General features: G+C 28.6%; 2 protein-coding genes, 2 long non-coding RNA genes and 1 pseudogene across 5 annotated transcripts; 4 read left to right on the top strand and 1 right to left on the bottom strand.

Moving 5' to 3' along the window:
* Positions 1-510: 510 nt before the first annotated feature.
* On the bottom strand, positions 511-1,704 carry LOC128285726 (40S ribosomal protein S5-like; annotated as a pseudogene).
* Positions 1,705-3,770: 2,066 nt separating this feature from the next.
* On the top strand, positions 3,771-6,313 carry LOC108477364 (uncharacterized). Of its 2 annotated transcripts, none has more exons than XM_017779885.2 (8): positions 3,771-4,108; positions 4,183-4,242; positions 4,321-4,491; positions 4,574-4,756; positions 4,845-4,975; positions 5,242-5,410; positions 5,543-5,672; positions 5,787-6,313. In XM_017779885.2, exons 1-8 carry the CDS (start codon positions 3,917-3,919, stop codon positions 6,044-6,046), a joined length of 1,296 nt encoding a protein of 431 aa, XP_017635374.1. In that variant the 5' UTR covers positions 3,771-3,916; the 3' UTR covers positions 6,047-6,313. The 2 variants fall into 2 exon arrangements, with proteins under 2 accessions (XP_017635374.1, XP_017635373.1); XM_017779884.2 differs by having other exon boundaries at positions 3,774-4,108; positions 5,781-6,313.
* A 2,797-nt stretch (positions 6,314-9,110) lies between these two features.
* On the top strand, positions 9,111-9,907 carry LOC128285227 (uncharacterized). The gene is made up of 2 exons (XR_008275670.1): positions 9,111-9,190; positions 9,498-9,907. It is a non-coding gene; the product is annotated as an uncharacterized LOC128285227 (long non-coding RNA).
* Positions 9,908-16,502: 6,595 nt separating this feature from the next.
* LOC108478933 (auxin-responsive protein IAA20-like) lies at positions 16,503-17,613 on the top strand. The gene is made up of 4 exons (XM_017781386.2): positions 16,503-16,716; positions 16,807-17,009; positions 17,120-17,222; positions 17,329-17,613. The coding sequence occupies exons 1-4, from the start codon at positions 16,571-16,573 to the stop codon at positions 17,372-17,374; spliced, it is 498 nt and encodes a 165-aa protein (XP_017636875.1). The 5' UTR covers positions 16,503-16,570; the 3' UTR covers positions 17,375-17,613.
* A 4,075-nt stretch (positions 17,614-21,688) lies between these two features.
* LOC128285665 (uncharacterized) lies at positions 21,689-23,900 on the top strand. The gene is made up of 2 exons (XR_008276183.1): positions 21,689-21,910; positions 23,657-23,900. It is a non-coding gene; the product is annotated as an uncharacterized LOC128285665 (long non-coding RNA).
* Positions 23,901-24,528: the final 628 nt, after the last annotated feature.

The raw sequence follows: 24,528 nt of genomic DNA on the forward strand, positions 1-24,528 counted from the left end.
TTTTTTTTACATGTTTGTGTTCATATCTCAATCCATATATTTCATATAATTTATCATAATGATTTATTTTAGATCTAAATATAATTACTTAAAAATTTGATCATTATATTTTTATATAATATAATTATTATAAATATTATTTAAAATTTTAATCTAATTTCTCAAAGCATAGCGAGGGTATGTTATAGTGTAACATTATCTTCGTCTCTCAATTTATAATATTAAAATTGAATGTTATATATGAGGAGAAATTGAAATTGATTAAAATAATACTTAAAATAAAATTGATTAACTAAATATTAAACTCTGGTAAAAAAACTAAATATTAAATAGACAAAACAATTAAAAGTTTATGAAAATATTTAAAATAAAATTGATTAAACCTCTCTCATTTTAACTATAGAATAACAAACCCAAAACAAGGATCTTATTGTAAAAGATTGATTGAAAAAAAAAAAAAACAAATATCTCCAATTACATGGTGTAATTTATTTCTTCCAATATCCTTCATCAACGGTTGGCCTTGGCAACTCTTTCAATTTCATCTTCTTCTTAATGGCATAACTACACCAAATGAGAGTAATTTGACATTAGCATATAAAAAAACATGAGACAAAATTTAAGAAGACCCTCATTTAGTACCTGTTGGATGATCCCTTAACATTTGGCCATGGTTTTAATATTCTTGAATGCAGATTCATGAGCACTAGTGGTTATTATATAGATGGCTTGCTTCACACAACGATTAGGCAAAATATCAATAGCCTGACACCTAACAACATTAACTGAGCTGATACGGGTGGCATCTTCACAAGGTCAATTATTATAACATGAAATGTTATAGCATTAAGTGATGAAATGAACCATAATTGAGAAAAGTTCTTAAGGTCATTGAGAGTTGAGAGACTTACATGTTTACAATAGAACCGACAATGACTTGAATTAGGTTTTGATCGGTGAGGAGATAAATGATCTCCATTGCATGTTTTACAATCCTAACTGCCATGAATTTCTTCCCATTGTTTCAATGGTGCATCATTAAAAAGTTCGCAAGCCTCTCAACAATCGAACACTGAGCTTTCACATAGGTTGCATGCCTTGATGCATGAAGGCCAATGTAGTAACTTAAAGAGAGATCAACTATCTAAAAATCAATAAATCATTCATGTCAATCACTATTGTTTCTAAGAGGTAAAGGGACAAAGATTTGCTTATAACAGAGGTTAAAGCTTCTATATGGCACCTTCCCCTTCCCCAATATTGTAATTGAGATAAAGCCAGAAAATTACCTTAAGGGGATTAGAGATGAATCATCAATTTTTAGAGAGGTTAAAATACAAATTTACCATTATACTATTTTTTTTTTTTTAAATTATCAAAGGGCTACAAAGCAACTTGACCATTTTTGGGGCCAATGCTACTACTTGCCCCTGCCGTATGCCCTATCATGCCCTTCCCCCTCTCCAATATTATATCTTAGGTTAAGTCAAAAAATTGCTTTAAAGGGGTCCAAGATAAAACATAAAATTTTGGAAGGGTTAAAATCAAAATTTACCATTATACTAATTTATATTTTGTTTGAAGGGGTTACAAAACAATTTTATCAAATTTGAGGACCAATTTAGGGGGAAAAAAAAAAGGAAAAGAAAATAGCTGAAGGTCGTAAAAGCTCCAACAATTGAAAAGCTTGACTTGTGTGTAATGTTTAGTTCAAACTTTTAATTTGTGTATTTTAGTGGGGTTTACTATGACTTGTCATGTCATACCTGGAATATATTTTTATGTTAATTTCTAATAAATATATTTGTGCCTTGTACGAAAAAGAAAAAAGTAATTCTAGGTTTTGTATCTTTAATGACCTTTTAACTTAGTGTACTTCTTCCATAACTAAAATCACCGACTCAAAAACACCATACAAATTGAGTAGTTATTATGTTCATAAATATCTATTTATTTCACTTATTTTAAATTAAAATTGTTTAAAAAAATGTTGATAATGCATCACTCAAGAGTTGATTAACATTTGGTTTAAGGTTTGTGTGACGTGTTTTAATCACAATTTACCATCTTGAATGAATATATATATATTAAAATTTATTAATGCAATAAATATTGATATTATTTAATAAGGAGCAGAGGAAAGTGGTGGATTTTAACATCCACAGCTGATCATGTCCTTCAAGTTAATTAGAAATTGATTTAGTTTTGTTTTTGTGGTGGAAGTTTCAAAGGTATTTTTCGTTTTTCCTTAATAGCTAAGTATTCAAAAAGTCTATTTAATGATTCACATTAAATTAGTTGTCCATCATTGAACAAAAATAAATTAGGAATATTTTATTCACAACAATTAAGTAAATAAGTATCTATACAATTAAAAATATAATCACACTTTCGAATATGTTTATATCTTTTATCAATTTGACATTTAATTTTTTTTGAAATAAATGTTACTATTAACTTTTCAAAAAGAATTAAAATTATGAATAAAACATTAATTCCTTTAACGATGTAGGCATAGGAACTTGCACAACAATTCACGTGTACTTCATGCTAATATGACACTATTTGTTTTATATATCACGTGAATAAATAATTTTAAAATTATAAAAATATTTTAAAATAAAATTTAAAAAATATAAAAAGAATTCAAAAAAATAGTATGAAGAATACGTGGATTGCCGTATGGGCTACCATGTTTTTTGTCATTAAAAAAAACAACAATTGAGCTCTTTTTAAAAAGTTAATGGTTAAATTCTACTTTTTATAAAAGATTGAGGTTAAATTTAACTTAAATAAGAATAAAGGCTAAATATAAATATTCAAACTAAATTTATCATTATACTTAAAAAAAAAGTAGAAGTGAGTTTAATAATCAAATTTACTCCTATAGTTTAACAAATTGGAGCATCACATAAAAAAAACCAACAACAATCTCAACAAATAACATCACAAAAATTAACCCTACATAATTGATGAAGAAATTACATTTAATCAAAATAAGTTTATAAGATAGCTCATATCTTAAATTGATGTAGTACTTAATTGTGATATATGGATGTGGGTTTCTGCTATTTTTGTATTAATTTAATTTTATATTTTAATTGATTGAATATATATATATATATATATATATATTTGTAAATATGTTACATTTTGTGATCGTGACATCCTAAAAAAATATTACTTAAATTTTTTACCATCACAATATTAACACGGGGATTAGAAAAGAATAACATAAAAGATTAATTTTGTAAAGTATTAAGTATCTATTTTGATAAATTAAAATAAAGATAATTTTTTATTTTTCTTAAAAACTTTTTATTTTCGTAAAATACAAGCATCAACTTCTCATAAATTAAAATAGAGATTAATTTACTGGTTTTGGGAGTTCATGGCTCCACAGCTCGCCCGATCTAATTGGGACAAAATTTTTATATTTTGGGCTAATTTGAATTCAATTTAAATGATAAAAATATTTTTAAAATTAAATTTAATTATAAAATTATATAAAATATTAATATTAAAAATAATTTTAATAAATTTATTAATTTTTAAAAATCGTAAAATAGGTTTTTTTTCAAGATGAGCCCGATAAAATAGGTAAAGGTTTTTTTTTTTTTTTTAAAAAAAACTTGACCCTAACGTAACCCCAGCTAGTAACATTTTAAAATAATTAATTTCTCTCATTTAAAAGACCTAAATACCCTAATAATGTTAAAAAAAAAAAAAAAAAAAAGCCGTGAAAGATTTCAATTGGGCTTGGATCCAAGTTTTGATCCGCTTCACAATCCAAATCGCATTTGAATTTTCCTTTTTAATTTTTCCTAGTAAATTTCTCGAGAAAATTGCAAAAACCTAACGGAAGCATTTGGGTTGAGCGGGAGTTCAATTGAATTTTTCCATTTTCAGAAGAAAAATGGATTCGAAATCAGTGAAGGAATTCATAAGAAAAGAAGTACCTGATTGGGACTATGAATTAATCGCAACGGCCCGGTTTAAAGCTTTTAGCGGTCAAAAATCCGATTGGGAACCCAAATTCCAGTTCTGGAAAAATTTGATCGTAAAAATCGCCCGCCACTTTGGTGTCTTCATCATTTCCCCTCCCCAGGTTTTCAATTTTCTACTTATTTTTAACTTATAAAATTGGTCTTTATTTCGTTTTGCTTATAAATTGTTTTGTAGGTGAAAAATGAGTGGTTTAATAGAGGAGGCTTAACTCCTTTGTGCATTGATCACGTATTGGTGAGCTAAATTATGGGTTAATTTGATTGTTTTGTTTTATGGAATTTTTGGGTTTTATTATTTTGATGAAAATTTCAGTTTATTATGTATAATGAAGGTGAAATAACTCGAATTTCGGACATGGTGGGTCCTTATAGTGGGAGAATAACTCAATTATTTTATAAAGTGAAAAGCTTGATGAACAGATCAACAATGTCTCCTGAAAGTATCCTTCTTGAAGATTGTCTGATTCTTACAACATTGTTGAAGGTTTGCAACATGTTTGTGAAAAGTACTATTTCATGAACTAAAAATTGGAATTTTTGAACTGTTTTAATCTAATTGTTCTTAGGAGAAAGCCGATGAAGTGATTAAGTGTTTGTCCGAAAGTCACTGGAATTCATATTGCGTTGTTACGAGGAACAAGTTCGAGAGTATGTGTGGAGGACAAAAGGAAGGTTATGCTGTGTTGAGTTACTTGTCAGGGTGCAGGAAAGGTCGATATCTCTCCACCACCAAGAAAGAACTAATCGAGGTGTGTGCTGCTTTTTGTGCCGATAAACTGGCTTGATATAAAGTCTTTGCAAATTTTTTGTTATTGCAAGTAATCTGATTTATTGCAGGGTATAAAAGTTTCCCTTTCGTCAGCTGTGGTTTCTGGTGTCTCGAGTTTAGATTTTGACACTCTCCACCTCATTTGGACTCAAGAAAAACTTCAACAACAACTTGATGTGATCGACCGGCGCTGGGAAATGTAATCTTTCTTTTGAGTCTTTTGGTCTTATTTCATCTGCTGAATTATGGTCAATGCATATGAAGATGGTTAATGGTTAATCGGTTTAGGACAAGAGTCAGTTGCACTATGCTGACTGGTTCGGAAGTTCAGTTTAACTCTTTTTTGAACTGAGAATATTTCGAGACAAATGTATTGATTTTAAAACCATTTGCATCTTATATGCATGGCTCAGTGTTTTTAAGCTCTAAATATACCGGTCTTGTGGTTGAGTTTATATTTGGCAGGTCAAGACAGTCAGCATTAGCCTTGTTGAAGTCTGGGAACAAGAAATTGGCCTTGAGACATGCAAAAGAGATGAAGTTGGGCACCGAGAATAGAGAGAAATGTAACTCACTTCTTAACAGAGTGGAAGAGGTCTTAAGTGTTATTGCAAATGCGGAATCAACAAAACAGGTCAGCTACTACAACTTAAAACTTCTCTTTTCGTGATATAAACATGACATAGTTGAGCTTCTGACTTCGGTTTTAGATATCGAGAAAATTGGCAGATAGTGAATAAGCTGATGTATTACTCCCCGATGGCAGGTAACTGAAGCAATCCAGATCGGAGCACAAGTGATAAAGGAGAATAAAATAAGCATTGAAGAAGTTCAGCTTTGTTTAGAAGAACTCGAAGAGAGCATTGATTCACAGAAGCAAGTTGAAAAGGCTCTAGGTAGTATTTATTAGCCATCCTTGTAGTTATTGTGAAATGGCAATTAATTTCCATCGAGTAATTGCGTACTGTCTTCTTGTCTAACCTGTTCTTTTTTTACTGTTGAAGAACCAGCTCCGTCCCTGGACATGGAGGACGAAGATATTGAAGAGGAGTTCAGGAAATTGGAGCTAGAAATCAGAAGTGGAAACCTTAAAGATCTAAATCCCGAAGCTGGAGTTGGTGATTCAGAAGGAACTGATCAATCATTGGCTGACGCTTTGTTGAATCTAAAACTAGCAGATGATGCTCCGGGCAGCGGATCAGCAATTCAGAATTCTGGGTTACCGGCAAAGAACAAGGAGTCAAACAGCCCGATGCTTGAAGCTGCATGAATATAGATGCTTGTACACTTTGGTATATAAACAGTGTGTAATTCAGAAATGCTTGCTTATACATGCATTGATTGTTGTATCACCAAATATTTCCTGTTTACATGCTGTTTTTATTATCATTATGAAGGGTGTAAAAGAGATATTGGTGCTTGCGAGTTATTCGTGTTCGAATCGTAAAATGTTATTTGTGTTCGATTTGTAAAACGAAAACCTAAGAACTAGATTTGATAATTAATGAGTCGAGCTTGAGTAATCGGTTAAACCAAATTTGAGTTTTTTTTTTTATATTTTAATATGTTTTTATATTGTGAAATTATATTCTTTCTCTTATTATATAGAAAGAGCTTAAATACGAATGAAGTCGAACTTAAATACGAATTGCTTAATCAAGGTCAAGCAATTTAACTTGATTAAGTCTTGAGCCATGTGTTTCTTGGAGACAACCATGTATCTTGATTTTGTTGTGGCATTAGGGCTAAGCACAAGGACCATATGAAATATTGATGGCATTGGGGGCAGGCAATTGGAATCAAGCAAGGTTTTCCTTAAAAAAAAAAACAACTTATTTTATTTTTCATATATCTAGTTTACGAAAATTAAGAAATTAACTCAGTTCATTAGAATTTATCCTTGAATTTTATAAAAATTGAAAGAGTTTAAATTTGTATTTAAAGAGTTTTTTCTTTTTATACAATAAAGTACCTAAATCGATTTAATAGTTTAAATTGATTCAAATAAATCATTTACGGTAAGTGACCAAAAACTTAATTTTTATACAATTAAGTACCTAAATTTAATTTAAAAGTTTAAATTGATTCAAATAAATCATTTACGATAAGTGATAAAAACTTAATTTAAATACCAATTTGAACTAAAAATTAAATTCAAATACTTAATTGGAGCTTAAAGCTAAGTTAAAAAACAACCAAGTCCAGATCTAGACCTTGTTAATATTGTCGTAACCATTTTTTTGAAAAAACGGGAATCGACCTGGATTTTTGAAAATAAAAGAACGGGAGTCGCCACCGATCCTTTTTGACGAGGTGTGATCGGGTCACCTCATAAAGGTGGTTGTTTTTAATAAATAGTTTGATTTATTTAAACAACAATTTTGGTCTCATAAATCAAGAAAATAGGTTCGGAGTCGGTTACGCACGAGGAAGGATTAGCACCCTCGATACGCCCAAAATAGGTACCTAGTTGATTAATTAGTGTCTTAGTGTCGAAAATTTTAAAAAAACTTGAAAGAATTTTAAAATACGATCCTTCTTTGTAAAAAGCTCAAGTGTTAAAGACCTTCTCGTCTCAAAATATGAAATGTCACACCCAGTAAGTTAGGACACGACATCTTGAATTTTCGAGAGCGAGCTTGCCTTTTATGAAATCTGTGTATTTTATTAAAAGGGTATTCGATTATTTAGAATAAACGAGAGAAGTCGAAACCCAGTAAGTTAGGGCACGTTTTCTCGAATTCTCAAACACCGAATATTGCCTTTATTTCGAAACAAAATTCTTATTTCGAGATGACAAAATATCATACCCGGTAAGTTAGGGCACAACACTTCGTATCTTCGAGAATAAGCATTTTTCAAAACTCGTATAGTGATTTGAAAGAGTATTCCGTTATTTAGGTTAAGTGAGAAAAGTCGAAACCCAGTAAGTTAGGGCACGATTATCTCGGACTGCCTAATAACGGATTTTGCTTTTATGAAAGAATTGTTTTAATACATTGAACAAAAAGCAACGCGATTTATAGTAAAATGTAAAAGCAAAATATAGCATTGACGTGTATGAGAACATAATAATGGTGCGACAGTGTCAATAATAACGATATGAGAAATTATAAAAGGATGAAAGCAAAGCTAGTAATATAAAAATATAAAACAAAAGCATGAGGTAGATAAAATGATCGAATACGTGAGTAGATAAATAAATAAAACATGGCAAAATAAAAAGTGACAATGATGACGAAAGCGATAAAAATAATAGTAATACAAATAATAATAATAGTAAAATATAATAATACTAATTTAATAGTAGTAATAATAATAATAGAGTAATGAATAATGATAATAGTAATAATAATAAGGTAAGAAAAACAATAGTAATAATAGGTTAAATAAGAAGAAAAATAATATATTTACAATAACAATAAATAATGATAATAACAAGTTAAAATAATTAGTAATGAAGTAACAAGTAAATAAATATAAAAGGAAGGTGTATAATATAATATCTATATGAAATTAATTAGTTTAAGAATAAGATGATAATAATAGGGATGATACTAAAATAGAGGTAATAACTGTTTGTTAAGTCATAATAATAATAGTAATAATATTTAAAGATACATGTATATAGAAAAGCAGTAGTAAAGGGATATATATATGTATATATAATAATAATGATAATTGAAATAGTGAAAAGGGTATTAGAGTAAAATAAATATGGGTATAATATAATGATAATAGTAATAATGATAATAATAAAAAAAAATAATAATAATAACAAAGTAGTAATGAAAATAAGAAGAAATGATAAAAAATAATAGTGAGAAAATAATAAAATTAACTAATTTAATAACCAAGGAGTTAAATAACTAAACTAAGGACTATATTGAATTTAAAACAAGAGTTCCGGGCAAATCCGGAAATAAATGAAAGAGGAAGGGACTGATTTGAAAGCGCGACTAACATACGAGGTCCCAAAAGTGAAATAATCCTTTTCCTTCCTAAACGACGTAGTTCGAATAGGGGCCAAATTGAATTCCAAATAGATTACGGGGTCAAAATTAAAAGGAATAAAAAACTTAATTGAAAAGTATCAAAAGCAGAAGGACTTATTGGGAAAATATCCCATCAAGGTAAAAACGCGCGGATCCCCTAGCGGGTCGGGTCACCTGCGCGGATTGAGGGCCAAACGGCGCCGTTTTGAGGTTTCCAAAATCCCCCCTAAAACTATGCCGTTTCATACTCCTATATAAACTAAATTTTTCAACAAAAATTCATTCTTTCCTCTTGTTTCAACAAAAAACCTTCTTTTTTCTCTGTGCAAGTGCTCTGGGTTCGGTCTAGGTTCCGGCGAACCGTCACCGTGCCGTCCGCTGCTCCGGCCACCGTATACGGTGGCCGGAAATCACCCGAGGTAAAATTTTTTCCTTTTTTTTTTATATTTTATAAATCAATATTTAAGGTGTGTTTCTTGCTTATATTATATTTATGTATGTAAAGAAACTAAAAAAATATAAAATTCAAGAAAATCACCTTAGGTTCGGGTTTGATTTCCCGTATACTAGATTCTTCTGATTTGGTATTTATTTGCTTTGATTTGCTGACTTTTCTTCCTTTTGAATGCCTCTCTGAAAAAAAATACAAAGTTTTCAAAGGCTTTATATAGCCGTTTACAAAAGGTTTTGGTTCAACTACTTGTCATTTCTTTTTAATTCTTGCAGGAAGAGTGGGCGGTGCTGGCAGAAATCGGTAGTGGAGCAGAGGGGAGCACATGCTGGCGTCGGTGGTGGAGCAGAGGGGAGCACCTGCTGCGGCTAGGGTTCTCTTAGTTCTTCCTTCCCTTTTTAGTCATTGTGGGCTAGGGTTTTGGTTCTGGGTAGTAGATTTGGGCTTATTGGGCTTAGTTAAATTTGGCCTGTACAAATATGTCATAAATGCTTTGATTACAAAAACCCAAAATTCTCAGCAGCAAATTCTTCCTGTTCCATTTCATTCATGTTCCCCAAATTCCAGAAATTTGCTGCTGCTGTTGTTGTTGTTCCAAATTTGGGGTTTCACCTATGTCCTTTAATTTTTATTGTTTGTATTTATTCTTTTGGTAGCCAATAAGGATTCATTCCACAATTATTTACTTACAGCCTTGTCTTTCATTTCTCAGGCAAAAGCTCTTCACTATTCATACTCATTTAAACAACCTTTTAATATGTTTTTTTTTCCTTGACCAATTAATACTATAATTTTATTAGTGTAACAGTATTTATTAATTCACTCTATTTTGTTTATGCATCACATAAACATTGCAACCATTTTTATAGACATTTTAGTATTAGGTAATTAAAACTTCATTCAACTATTCAAAAGTTGTCATTTAAACTACTAGGGGTTAAGTTTTTTTTTTTTTTTAATTTGGTTGGTGAGTTCCAAACGACAATTTGGCGATCAGTATATTGAATTAGGAGCCAATTTAGTATTATTTTTCAGAAGCACTTTTAAGTAAAAGTTAAAATTTTCTTATTCTACTTTTGGCCAAAAAAGTGTTTTTGCATAGTATTTTTTTAATCCCAAAAGCATTTTTGAAAAATTCAAAAGTATTTCGTTTAGCAATACTTTTATCTTAAAAATGTTTTTTTGTCTCAAAAGTGCTTCTGAGAAGCAATGCTAAACTGGCCCTAGTACTCATCGATAAATACATTAACATATCTTAGATTCAAGTTAAGCTAATGGCCAATATTAGAGATTGAAGAAGAAAGTTGTTTGGATTTTGTTTCACAGACTCGTGATGTTCAAAGCAATTTTATTAAAAAAAAAACTAAATTGTAAAAGAGAAAGGGAATGAGAGCTTTTGGTTGGTGCAAGCGGTATGAACAAATAGGGCCTTACAAGAACGATTTTAATAACTCAAAGACTTAAATGAAAACTTTCGAATAGTTCAATGATCATTTTGTAACTTTTTAAAGTTAAGTGATCACATTGTAAACTTACTAATAGTTTAATTAACCTCCTAATGTTTTTTCCATGCATAATGCTCAAAATTGAGTTCTTAAGGGCAATTGATTTTTTATACCATTCAACTTGAAGTATCAACCCCCTTAATGAATGGGTAAATAATAAGTTTATCACTTATGATTTAAATTATGTTATGATCATTAAATTTTGAAAAATTACAATATGATCATTAACATTATCGAATTGTTACATTATAGTCATTGAGTTGTTACTTACCATTAACGGTGCGATGATAATCAAGTGAGACAATAAAATTATTGTTTAATGCACATTTGGAATCCACGTAATTGCCAGACCTTGCATTGCCGCCATCTCTGGTGAGCTCCTTTAACTAGAAATAGCACCATCATGCTCATTTCCTCTTGTTCTTCCTTGAATCAAGCTTAAAACCACTTGAATGAAAACTCAAAGTCAGAAATGTCATGTGTGAACCTGATTTCCATCGTTGCCATCGTTAAATCACCTTGGTTTTTCAATATAATGTTCTTGTTCGCAATAGCTCCTCTATCGTTCAGATTTCCAATTGGAGGCTTCGAACTTCAAAAATTGAGAACACCCAAAATCCTTAGTGTTGTCTTCTTTCGTTTGTTGTTTATTTAATTTTTGGATTCAAATTTCTAGAGTTGAAAAGATTCAGAATTTCTAGCTTTGTCTTTGAATATAATCATTTATTAACTAAGATTCTAAATCGATAGATAACATTACAGCTTTTTAATAAAATTCTAAGTTTAGTTAAGTTGATTTTCGAATTTAAATCCCATTCTCAAGTAGCTATTGCATTAGTTAGATGCTAAAGCCTAAACTATATTTGTTTAAAGCAATGACAAGAAACCAGAATACCGGTAAGCACAAAATTGGGGTCCTAAGAGTTAGAGATTGGCATGACCATATATGCAGACATAGAATCTATTTAAGAATTTGTAATAATTGTAGCAGCTGCAAAAAGAAAAAGGCTATATAAGCAAAAGACAAGAGCAGCTTTGGACAATAGGGGGAAGCATAATGTTACCCCTAAATAATGTGTAGGCGGCTGATGTCTTATTTTTCATCATGTCATTGACCAAAGCTGCCTTTGGTTTATTCACATTTCTACGCTTCTAATGAATAGATTAAATATATCATTGAATTTGATTCCATATATGTATCTATAAAAATATTTACTTCATGTTAAAATTTATTTTTTATTTAGTCGATATTTAAACTTGTATTCTATCACTTAAGTTTGTATCTTTACGATAATATTTTGGTTTCCGCTAATATGACATTGACAACCAATCCGTTTTTGACATGTGACAACCTCTTAATATGCCACATGACAAATATACATTTAAAAAAAAACTTTTATAAATATATAAGTTAATAAAAAAGTATAATATTTTTTGCATCAAGAATAGTTCAGGACAAAAATTTATACTATTTTTTATTAATATATTTATTTTAAGGATTTTAATTTTTTATTTATAGTCACATGGTATTCTTAGAAGCTGCCATGTGTCACTACTAAATTAGTTATCAATATCACATTAGTACAAATTAATGGTGTTAAACTGGAGGTATCAATCTAGGTGATAGAATACAAATTTAGATACCAACTAGATATTTTTAGACAAATTCGAGGAAAATTGCATATTAATCCTATCTTTTAAATAAGGTATTGAGTTTAAATTTTATAGATGAAGAAAATATATTAAACTGGTTTTGTTTCATCTAAAAGTTCAATTTGATATGATTTTAAATTTAGTCAATGTTCAATATAGCTATCGAATATTAAAATATTTTAGACATAAAAAAGAGAGAGGTTAGTTTACGATTTAACTCGAGCTATACCCAATTTTTTTGTGATATTTAAATTTTTTTTGTATGTTTCACTTTAATATTTAAGCTATTAATTTTCGTCTCGGTTTACTCAAAAGAAAAATTTATCAATAAAAACTTAACACGTGATATTTATCAATAAAAAATTTATCAATAAAATTTAGTCAATGTTCAATATAGCTATCGAATATTAAAATATTTTAGACATAAAAAAGAGAGAGGTTAGTTTACGATTTAACTCCGAGCTATACCCAATTTTTTTTGTTATATTTAAAAAAAATTGGTATGTTTCACTTTAATATTTAAGCTATTAATTTTCGTCTCAATTTACTTAAAAGAAAAATTTATCAATAAAAACTTAACACGTGATAAATTTTTATTAAAAGTCAATAATTTTTAAGATAGAAGGATGAAAATGATAGTTTAGATGAGTGGCGAAAAGATATATGAGCTTGGAAATTTTTCATGATGACTTGTACAATTTTAAAAATTTTAATTAGATCTTTTAAAAGATTTGAAAATTTTAATTAAACTCCTAAAATTTTGAAAATTTTCATTAACCTTCTCCCCATACTTAATGGCATGTTCCGTTTATGTTCACATATGAGATAAAAAAATTTTAAATACCGAAATGGAAAAAAGTAATTCCGTGAAAAAGTAATGTTTTTAAAATAGATCAAAAGTCAATTGGGGTACCAATTTGAATTAATAAAAATAATTTTCTCCTTTTCTTAATTTTTTATAATTTTTAATAATTTATTTAATTAAATAGGACAAATCAATCAAACTAATCAAATTAAAAATAGATACCATCGAACTAATTTTAAAATTTTTGAAATAAAGTTAAAGGAAAATAACAAAGCAAAGCCCAAAAATGGGATCATGCCCCCAACCCAAAGTTCTCTCCCGAGGGCCTATATTTGAGACATTTTTGCATAGGGAAATAAAAAGCAATCCTATTCCTATGTAAATTGACTGACAAATACAACTGTAAAATTTAAAAATTAAAAGAAGAAAAAAGAAACCCATAGGATGAGTAGACACTATGATGGAGATTTTCCATAGAAGGGAGTGACAACAAATTTGTGCCTTCTGGAATTTAAAAAAGTATGTATTCATTTGTATTCATTGTTTCTTCCATTGTCTACAACATATTTTTATTTTACTCTTTAATTCATCTTTTTCATATTTTTAATTAATTAAATAAAAATATTGTTAGGATTAATATTGTTTCGATTAAGTTTTTTATCCACATCATGTTAAATGTTAGTTCGAATATGATTTAGATTGTATATAAAATGTGTTTAAATTTATTCAAAAGATGGTTTGAATTTGACATAGTAAAAAACGGCTTTATAAATTTTAATCGTTGTCAATTTTTTATCACATTAAATCTAAGTTATTTAAAAATTGATTCATGCATTTTGAATATGTCATATATCACATATGAAACTGGTATTCAATGACCAATACCTTATTGATACGAGACTAATACTATGAGGGTTTGTTGAACATACTTCACAAAGAAACAACTTGCTAAGACATGTCTCGCCAAAAAATAGGGCCTAGCTAGTTTACAGGCTTGGCCTAACAAAACTATTGTCACAAGTCATTCACACACATATTGTAATCATGTTCCATCAAGTTACATTGTTGACAACTGACTTAACAAGAGATACTTAGATTACAAAAACTTCAGTGATAACATATCAATCAAGGGATTTCATTTTAAATAGTTTTATGAAGTTCAACCAACTCCTTAATTCCAACGACGAAGTTATAGGGAGACTGATAGTGGCCTTGGCCCCCAAAAATAGTAAAATTACTTTAGAATCCCTTTAGAAATTTTAAGAATACAAATTACTATAGTGATAAAATTTTATTTTGACCTTCTAAATATTTATAATTTACTTCTGTCCCCTAAAAAATATTTTAACTTTGTCTCTGACTGAAAGTTGAATCCTCTTTAAAACTTTTAACCCATCAGCTGAACCATCTTTCAATTCTCCTTTATAAAACCACCAACAAGATTTAATTAGAACAACTAGAATTTGAGAATTATTTCAGAATTCGAATCATAATTTAAATACATTCGATACAATTAATTCATGTTATAATATATAACTAAAAAACCTCATAGTTAAACCAATATATATATAAAAGGGGGTCGGATTATAAATAGGAAAGAAACAGAAAAAAGCGATGGGAAAACAGTAAAAAGGTATGGGTAGGGATGGTGGGGAACATCAACTTTTGCTTTTGTTGATCTTTGTTTCACTTCCCTTTCGCAAAATTGGCGTTTCTTTTGGTGTAAGCAAGGATTTGCTTGTTCCCCTCTTTTCTTGTTTTGTGGGAGATCATTTTAATTTTTTTTTTTTTAAATTTTAAGGTGAGACAAAGAATTTACCTTCCAAACGTGGATTCTACACGTGGGGGTAAAGATTTTGATTCAATTCAATCCTAACTTTTCTTCTTTTTCCTTGTGTTTTGCAAAATTGAGTTACATTGCATATCTCTATGATGGGATCTTTTTTAGTTCTTTAGGTTTCTCTCTTTGAGGAGAAGCCATTAGCCACTATAATAGTGTTTGGGGGGATATCGTAGTGTGTGAACTCACCTATTATTTTCTCACATTATATTATTTTAATTATTACTTACACTCGAGACTTGCAATATTATTAGAATCAGAATAAATTGATCGGTTGAACTAGTTAAATTAAAAATTGAAAATTGATGGTCTAATTGATTCAACCATCTATCTAATTTTTAAAACATTAGAGTATTGTGAGTACAAAACTAAAAATAATTTATTAAAATTTATCATTCCTATTTTTTTCTCTTAATATATATATATTTTGCATTAAATTGATATACTATTTATGAACATTATATTAAAATAATTAATTTATAGTTTTATAATTACAAATATATGAAAAGTAATGGAATTATTAAAGCCTAATTTTAGTATCAACAAATTTTATTACTTGGGAAGTCATCATTACCAATATCCTCTCCCTTAATTATGTCTTGTGGAGGACGATAATTATATCCATTGAACATAGATTTGGGACAGCAATTTCGAGTTTACATGTTCTATCCTAACGTTTACAACTTCGATGCTATTGTATCCCTGTTCCTAATGACATAATTAATGTATGTTTTTTTCAATTAATTAATTATCCTATGAATATTGTTAACTAAATTATAAAATGGTTAAGAACACTTATAATTACGAAGCATGATCGTATTTAGATATAAAAATAGATAAATAATTTGGAATTTTATTTTGACATTCCATATCATCAACTATATATTTTAAATTACTGTATATTCAACACTAATAAAAAAGGAGTTTGATATCTGCCTTAGGTTCAAGTTTTAAAGAGAGAAAAAACGATATTGAACCGGTTGATATTGTTCCCACAGTGAATTTTGCCCATTAACTTTGTTGAGACCATGAATGTAAAAAAAAAACCATAGTAGTAAATTCATATAACGGAAGCATTTCGTCTAGTAAGAAAATCTTATATTTACTCTTGCAAAAGATCTGATTTATGCCCTATAAAACATAAACATTATTGAGCTTATTGAATCTATTAATTCCCGAACTAATGTAAATCCTTCAAACATAAGGGAAACAAACACAAAACATTGAACTACACATCAACCTTATTGAATCGAAATCCCCCTCTCCCAAAAAAGAAAGTGAAAATCATGATTAATACACTTTGGGTTCGGTAAACGACGCGTGTACATGTCGGCTACCTTGACAACATAGCAGCCCAACCACACAACCAGTAATTTCAAGAAATTGCCTCCCTTTGATTCTCCCAACAAAAATTTAGTACCACTTCGTATCTTCCAACAATATATATATATATATATATATATATGCTACTAATCTTTTATGTTTCTTATATAAATAAAACCCAAGGTGGCGGCTCATTCATCTTTCACTCTTCATATCATATCAATGGGTAGAGCTACAAGTTCTTCCTCACCATCATCATCTTTCGAAAGCAGCACTAATTACCATCACTTTGCTGCTTCGTCTGCTTCATCTCACATGGATTTCACCACTGATCTTAGACTTGGTCTTAGCATTTCAGCTTCCCCAAGGTTCTTTCACAGTCTTTTCTTTTTCCTTTTTTATTTAACATAATGCTTGTTTTTGGACTGATCGGAAAAAGGAAATCATTTGTACGGTAGGGAACAACCACCGGATTGGCCGCCGCCGGTGAAACTAAGGCCAGCGTATGGTGAAGAAGAACATGAGTGCAACAGTGCAACTTTCTTTGTTAAAGTCTACATGGAAGGGATTCCCATTGGGAGAAAACTGGATTTGTTAGCTCATGATAATTATTACGAGCTTATAAGAACACTTCAACACATGTTCAACACAAATATTATCTGTAAATATTTCAATTATTTTTTTTAATTTTCTCTCATAAAAAATATAATATATAGACTATATAGAATGATGGGTTTTCTTCTTTCTTTCTTTATGATATTTTTATTGTAGGGGCTGAAGCTGAGGTTGATGGTGACCATTATGAAAAATACCATGTGTTAACATATGAAGATAAAGAAGGGGATTGGATGATGGTTGGTGATGTACCATGGGAGTAAGTAAAATAAAACATAAAACCCATTTTATGTATATATATATATAAACAAAGTTTAAGTACCAAAGAGCTGAATCTGTTTTTCAATTGCATGTTTTGTGTGTAGGATGTTCTTGTCAGCTGTGAGGAGATTGAAGATAAGCAAATGTTGAATTTTGATGCAAAAAAAGGAAAAAGTTTTCTACTTTTTAGCGTTTTTTTCTGTTGTGTTTAGTTTTAACTTGTGGAGTGATAATGAATGGGTAGGTAGAAAAATATAGGGTGGAATATGTTTTTAGGATTTGGAAGGTAAAAAGAAAAACCTCATACTATGATGACAAGAGTATCAAGCATCTGTTTTTTTGCTCTTTAGGCTGTGTAAATAAAGCTCTTCTTTTTTCCTTTTCTTTTTTATTTTTTTTGGATTTATTTGGGTTCTTCGGCCCAATCACATGGGTTTTTCAAGATACATCTGACAGCATGTTTAATATACAAGAAGGTTGCCAATCGAAAATTCACTTGAATCCCTATTCGATTATGAGAAAGGATGGTATAAAACTATAATTTTACGTCATTTAAATAAAGAATAATAAATTAATTGATATAATTCTACTCATATTATTTTGGTAAATAATTATTTTTTTATAATATTTTAATTTTATCTCATTTAATTTTTTAGTGATAACTTTTATTTTTTAGAGTAAATTATGAAGAAAATAGTATTTCATATATTAAAGTAGGAAAAAAGAAAAACTTTGAAAATAAGAGAATAAGGTAGAGACTTTTACTTGTTAGTAACCCAAGAGAGAGCCCATTGAGAAGGAATAGGGTAGTGAAGTCATGACAAAATTTAAAAGAAAAAAATTGAAGTCATGCCAAATTGGCCCAACAAATCAATTACTAACATTTTAATAAATATAGACTTTTAGACATGTTAAATTTAGGATTTATTTGATTTTCTAATTTAAAAATAGTTTTTATTTAAATTTTCACCTTTTTAAGTTGAAAGTAGCGAAATTTTAAATAAAAGGCTAAAATAAATTATTTTTTTTTAAGTTAGAGCGCCATAAAAATGATTATGTCTTAATTCTAATATAAACTCAAAAACTCAACTCAATTAAAATTTTAAAATTAATTTAACTCGATTTGATAATAAAAAAATGTAATAATTCAAACTTGAAATAATCAACCTTATAATCCAAACAAATGACTCAATAACATTTAATTTGAAGTGGTTGAAACTTAAAATGATTCAAACTCAAATTGATTAAATCTAAATTAATCCTACAAAACAACCCTTTCGAACATGGATATGAAAAGGTTAAAATATGTCATAAGTTTCTATACTCTTTATAAATTTAGAATTTAGTCTCTCTATTTTTAAATTTCAAAATTCAATTTCAACTATTAACACTATTAAGATTATTTTGTTAAATTCGAGTTCATTACGACGTCATTTTTTTTAGTTACATCGCTATCAAGTGAGTATTTTTTTTTCATTTCAAAATGTCATGCCAACAAATTTAACAAAAAAAATGTAACAATGTTAATAATTGGACATAAATTTTGAAATATAAAAATTAGAGAGACTAAATTCCTTGAAATAAAAGTATAAGAACTGAATTCTAAATTTGTGAAAAGTATAAAACCTGTTACATATTTTAACCATCTAAAAATTATCCCTTTAGAACCAACATTAATAGAAATATTAGTAGACCAGAAAACTTGGACTAATTTTAATCTAACACAATCACCCCTAATGGTGGAGTCAAATTTTTTTTTTGGGTGGTGAATAAAATTATATATTTTTACGATAGTAGAAATGTAATTTCACCATTTTAATAGTCTATATCTTTATAATTTTAAAAGATTAAATTATTTTTTTATTATTTTAGAGGCCAAAGTACAAATTTACCAATACTAATTTAAAATATTATAAATTATAAAAAATCTAAATGAAAAAATTTTCATTTTAGTACCCACCCACTGATCACCTCAAACATGCATTTTCTTTGAATTTGTTTTTCAAGTTACAGCTAACTTCCCAACAGAAGGAGAAAACAGACAGGATCAAATTCCTTTATTCATATAAATGTTGTTCAATTTTTCTATCCAAAGTTGATATTAAAAGCAAAGTATTCTTTTTCAAGAGTATCTCAAATAATTTGTAGTTTTGCCAAAATGTTTCTTTTTGCATTATTAGTCTATGTATTTTAATTTAGTCATTTTAATCTTTATGTTTTTGAATTATAAAATTTTAGTTCTCATCAAACGATAATTGTTAAATTCATTAAGTTCTGTTATTTCTAAAATTTAATGCAACAAGCATATTTATCATACATATATATAATATTATGTCAGCTTGTTATTTTAACAAGTTACTCACTAAAAATCTAATTAATGGATTACTCATTGTAATTTCATCAATATTAAAATTTCAAAATTTAAAAAATATAGGAACTAAGAATGACCCAATTGGAGAATATAGATTACATCTACAATTGTACGCATAGTACATGATTAATAATTGAATTTAACTATTACCATTTGAGTCAAGACTAAAATTTTAAAATTCAAAAAGTATAGGGACAAATAGCATAAATTAACCCATAATATTACTTATCAAATGATATATATCAAAAAGCTGGGGAATTTTTTTTCTTTTCCAATTATACGCCTATATCCATTACATGTGCACTTGATTTTTCCGCAAGAGAAAATGATACATCACGAGCCACCAATTTGATGGATGCCCCCCAAGGTCTAAAGTACAAAGAATCAAGCATCCCATAAAAGCAAAAACACGATAAAAGAGATTGAGCTTAGCTGCTAAATTAGACCAGCTGGGCTACTCGGTCTGACCAGAAGGCCGGCCTGAAATGTAGGAGGGTTTGGAAAAAAAATATAAGCTCGAAAAATGGGCTTAGACAAAAAAATAAGGCCCATTTAAAAAATAGGCCGGCATCGGGTAAGGTATTTTTGGCCCGAGTCCAGCCCGACCTGGCCTGAATTCACTAAATGACAAAAAAAATCTGCTATTTTTTTTTTGTTTTTGAATGTTATTTTCTTGTTGTTTTCTCCTTATTTTGCTACCATATTACTATTAGTTGCTACTATTTTGTTATTATTGTTTAGATATTGTATAAAACTTATTTTATTATTAATTTTGTTATTATTTTAAAGGCATTTGTTAATTTTATTATTATTTTAGAGGTATTTGCTTGTTAAGTTGTATCTATCTTAGTGCTATTTAAGTCTACATATTTTTTAAAATTTATTTTTAATTTGTTGGAAAATATTTATTTTGATTTTTTAGTATTTTGATGTATTATATATATTTAAAATTATATAAAATAATATAAAAATAAATACGGTTTGGCCGGAACCCTGACCCGAGTTCTAGTATTTTTTATTTGGGTCGGGCTTGGGCAAAATTTTAGGCCTATTTTTGGGTCCGACCTAACTCGAGCTCAATGAATGGGCCTAAATTTTTAGTTAAGCCCAACTCAGCCCGGCCTATGAGCATCTCTATGCTCAACCCGCCAATGTAAAATCTCTCTTAATCTATAGTAACCTATATACATGAAAACAGCTTGCAAATGTACCCCACTTAAACTCATTCCCAAAAAAATGAGTAAATGAATTTTTATATGTTAAATTAAAAAATAAATTAATTTTTCTGTTCAAAATTTTATCAATTTCTTTTATTAAAAATCAATCCATATACATTAACATGAAATATACATGGCATGTCACATGAAACTGTTTGATTATTTCTTCAACTACGTTAATTTTTAATAATAGAAATAGATGAAAATTTTAATCGAAAAGATTAATTTACTCTTTAATTTAACATAAAAGACTAATTTGTAGGGGAGAACATTTGGTTAAATTGGTCGATTTGGTTGGTTTTTTTCTTAGAACTGACTTAACAAACTTTAACATGAAAAACCCAACCAAATTGAACCGACTTGGATTCAGTCAGTTCGATTGGTTTTTCAAATTAATCAACCTTGGGTTATTGGGTTGGGTTTCTATAGTTATATGTTTATTTTATATATATTATAAAATATAAATATATTTTAAATAATTTTAAAATAAAATAAGTCGATATTTTCGATCGGTTCAATTTCAAGATTCAAAAATCAAAAATAGACCGGATTAACTGATTAAACCAAGATCAAAACTGACCAATCAGTCCTCCCAACTAAACCAAAACCGAATGGGTTGGTTTTTTTTTTATTAAAATCGAAACTTGCTTTCTTCTACTAATTTACTTATTTTTTGAGTAAAAAGAACAAAATATAATCTAAATATTAATACGAGGATGTAGAAGAAATTTTTACCAATTCATTCCGTTAACACGACACATCCATGAGGTCATCAATGTACAGCAAATCACTCACCACCAATTCGATTCCCCTCATTTATTCTTTTGGCGGAATGGTTACTGTTTAATTCACAACAGCATCTTTGCCATAGGGCTATAAAACTAAGCATTGGTAAGCTCCATCCTGCAAACCAATACAAGCTCTTTGATTTAAATATAGCCATCGATCAACATGTGTATATGCATCAAATGTGGATGCTTTAGCTGCAAAAATACAAGCGGCGAGCGAGACGAGAAAGGGGGAGCGGCGGACTGTGTTGATATTATGCTCGCAATCTTGTTACATCCTGCTGGGGTTTATAAAAAAGAAGGCTGTACGGTCAGTCACTCACTCACTCCCACTTCATTTTTTATTAGGTTAAATTCTGTTATTAAACTCTGTACTTTATGCACATGTACTTTAATTTAGTTATTTTAGTTACTATATTTTTAAAATTTAAAAATTTTAATCTTAATTAAATGGTAATTATTAAATTCATTAAGTTTTGTTATTTTTAAAATTTGATGTGTCAAATATATTGTCATGTGTAATGCTATGTTTGTTCATTATTTTCACATATTTCTCGTAAAAAAATCAGTTAATGAATTTAATGACTGTAGTTTGCATTAAGACTAAAATTTTAAAATTAAAAAATATAGCCACTAAGAATGATCTAATTGGTGAACATGGACTAAATTTATAACTTTATGCATAATACAGGATTAATAACATAATTTAACCAAATAAATTTAACTATTACCATTGGGTTAGGTTTAAAATTTCAAAATTCAAAAAGTATAAGGACTAAAATGATCAAATCAAAGTATAGGTACTAAATCCATCTAATAGCAGAATTTGGCAGTTTTATTAGATTATATAATTAGGTTAACTGGATTAGTTAATTATTGTACAAACTTTAAATCTGTTAAAAACTTCAAAACGTTTTAACCAATTCTCGTAGTATTGAAGTTGTAGCAATAAGGACTTTCTATCAACCTAGCCACTAGCTTAGAAAAAAATTAAAGCACGTGGATTAGATTTAGTGACGATTCTTGGTGTTAAGATTTGGGGTTTAATTAAAATTTTCAAAAAATTTAAAGGGCTAATGAGAATTGACAAAAATTTTGGAAGGATCTAATTAAAATTTTTAAAAATTTGAAAGGTTTAATAAGATATTCTAAAATTTTTGGGGTATAATTAAAATTTTTAAAATTTTAAAGGTTAAAAAGAATTTTCAAAAAAAAATTGGGGGACAAGTGCCATCCTAATCCCTTGTTACCATCCACCTTTGATTAGATTTTATATACAAATATCCCTATTGCATGGACAACTTTAAATTTGATGTGCTAGAAAAGATAGCCCTGTTAAATTTTAGTGATATAATCTCTTTTTTGATACATTATATCCAAGTTGTCAACAAGGGTGAAGTTAGGCTGTTTTTTGAAGGAGACCAAAATAATTTTAAACATCAAAATGTAAATTTATCATTATATTAATTTATAATTTTATTTTTTTTAAGGGATCTAAATATAGTTTAATCATTTTGGGTACCAAAGCCCCACATACCCCTAGCTAGCGTCGCCTATGACTATCGATTTGATAGGTATACACATGTTCAATGGTGGAGCCAAAAAAAAAAAATTTGGGGGCAATTGAAATTAAATTGTATATTTTTATGATAGTAAAAATACAATTCCACCATTTTAATAGACTATATCTTTATAATTTATAAATGATTAAATTAATTTTTATTATTTTAATAGGGCAAAATGTAATTTTATCATTACTAATTTAAAATTTATAAATTATAAATGACCTAAATGAAAAAAAATTCATTTTAGGGGCCGGCACCTGCCTGTCCCCCTTGGCTCAACCACTACAAATGTTAATGGTTTAATCTACTAGTAGTCAGGGCTAGGCACGACCTTCGCTGCTTTGATTACATGGAACAATTTTAGTTTTAGTCCCTCTGAATTATCAATAATTCAATTCAATTACTTTTGTAACATAAAATTTAGTTCAACCCTCCAATATTTTTATAATTTTATTTCCATTTTAATGTGTGTGTTGAGTTTACACTTGCAGGGACGATTCCGGGCAAATGTAGTATTGACAATATTAGGAATTGCTCCAGGAAGCATCCACGCTGTCATTTGCATATTAGGCAAATGAAATGGATTTTCGAATTAAAAATTTACAATTTAAAATTTAAGATTTTGAGTAAATCGGGTTGAATAACCTTCTCACTATTATTGTACCATTGCATCTTATCAATTGTTTGTGCTTGCCAATTAGGCTCCCTTTTTACATCTATGTTTGGTTGAGTGAATCTTGGTATTTAACATTTCCCTAAAATAAATTATTTGTTTCTTATCAATAATTTATTTTAGGGACCAAATTGAGAAAAGTAACTAAATTCCATAGGTAAATGGGGATAAAAAAATCTAGATACTAATGTGAATTTTTTTGAAAATGTATAAAATTTTAATGTATTTTTTAATTAAATAAAAACTTAATGTATTAAATTTTATTTTTAAAAAATATATATATTAAAAGCATACAAAACTGACGTGGCTGACAGAATAACTAAATAGTTATATATGGTGTGCCACGTATACCATATTCTGACATACATAGACTAGTTTTAAACAGTAGAAGTAAATTAAAATTTTAACAAGAGGACCAATTTACTCTTTAATTTAATGTACAATGACTAATTTGCCTATTTTTTTGAGTAAAGGGTGCAAAATGTAATCCGACTCCTATACATGTCGCTTATTTATATTGTACTAATTAAAATCTTAGGTCAAATTTTGCTATTAGTCTCTATGTATAAGTTATAGATCTAATCTTTATATGTACTTTAGTTTGATCAATTTTAATCCATTTATTTTTTGAATTGGTGAATTTAGTACATATATTTTCTAATTTTGAAAATTCACTAGTAATTCAAAAAA

This window comes from Gossypium arboreum, chromosome 12 (genome assembly GCF_025698485.1).
Source record: "Gossypium arboreum isolate Shixiya-1 chromosome 12, ASM2569848v2, whole genome shotgun sequence".
NCBI classification, from domain to species: Eukaryota; Viridiplantae; Streptophyta; class Magnoliopsida; order Malvales; family Malvaceae; genus Gossypium; species Gossypium arboreum.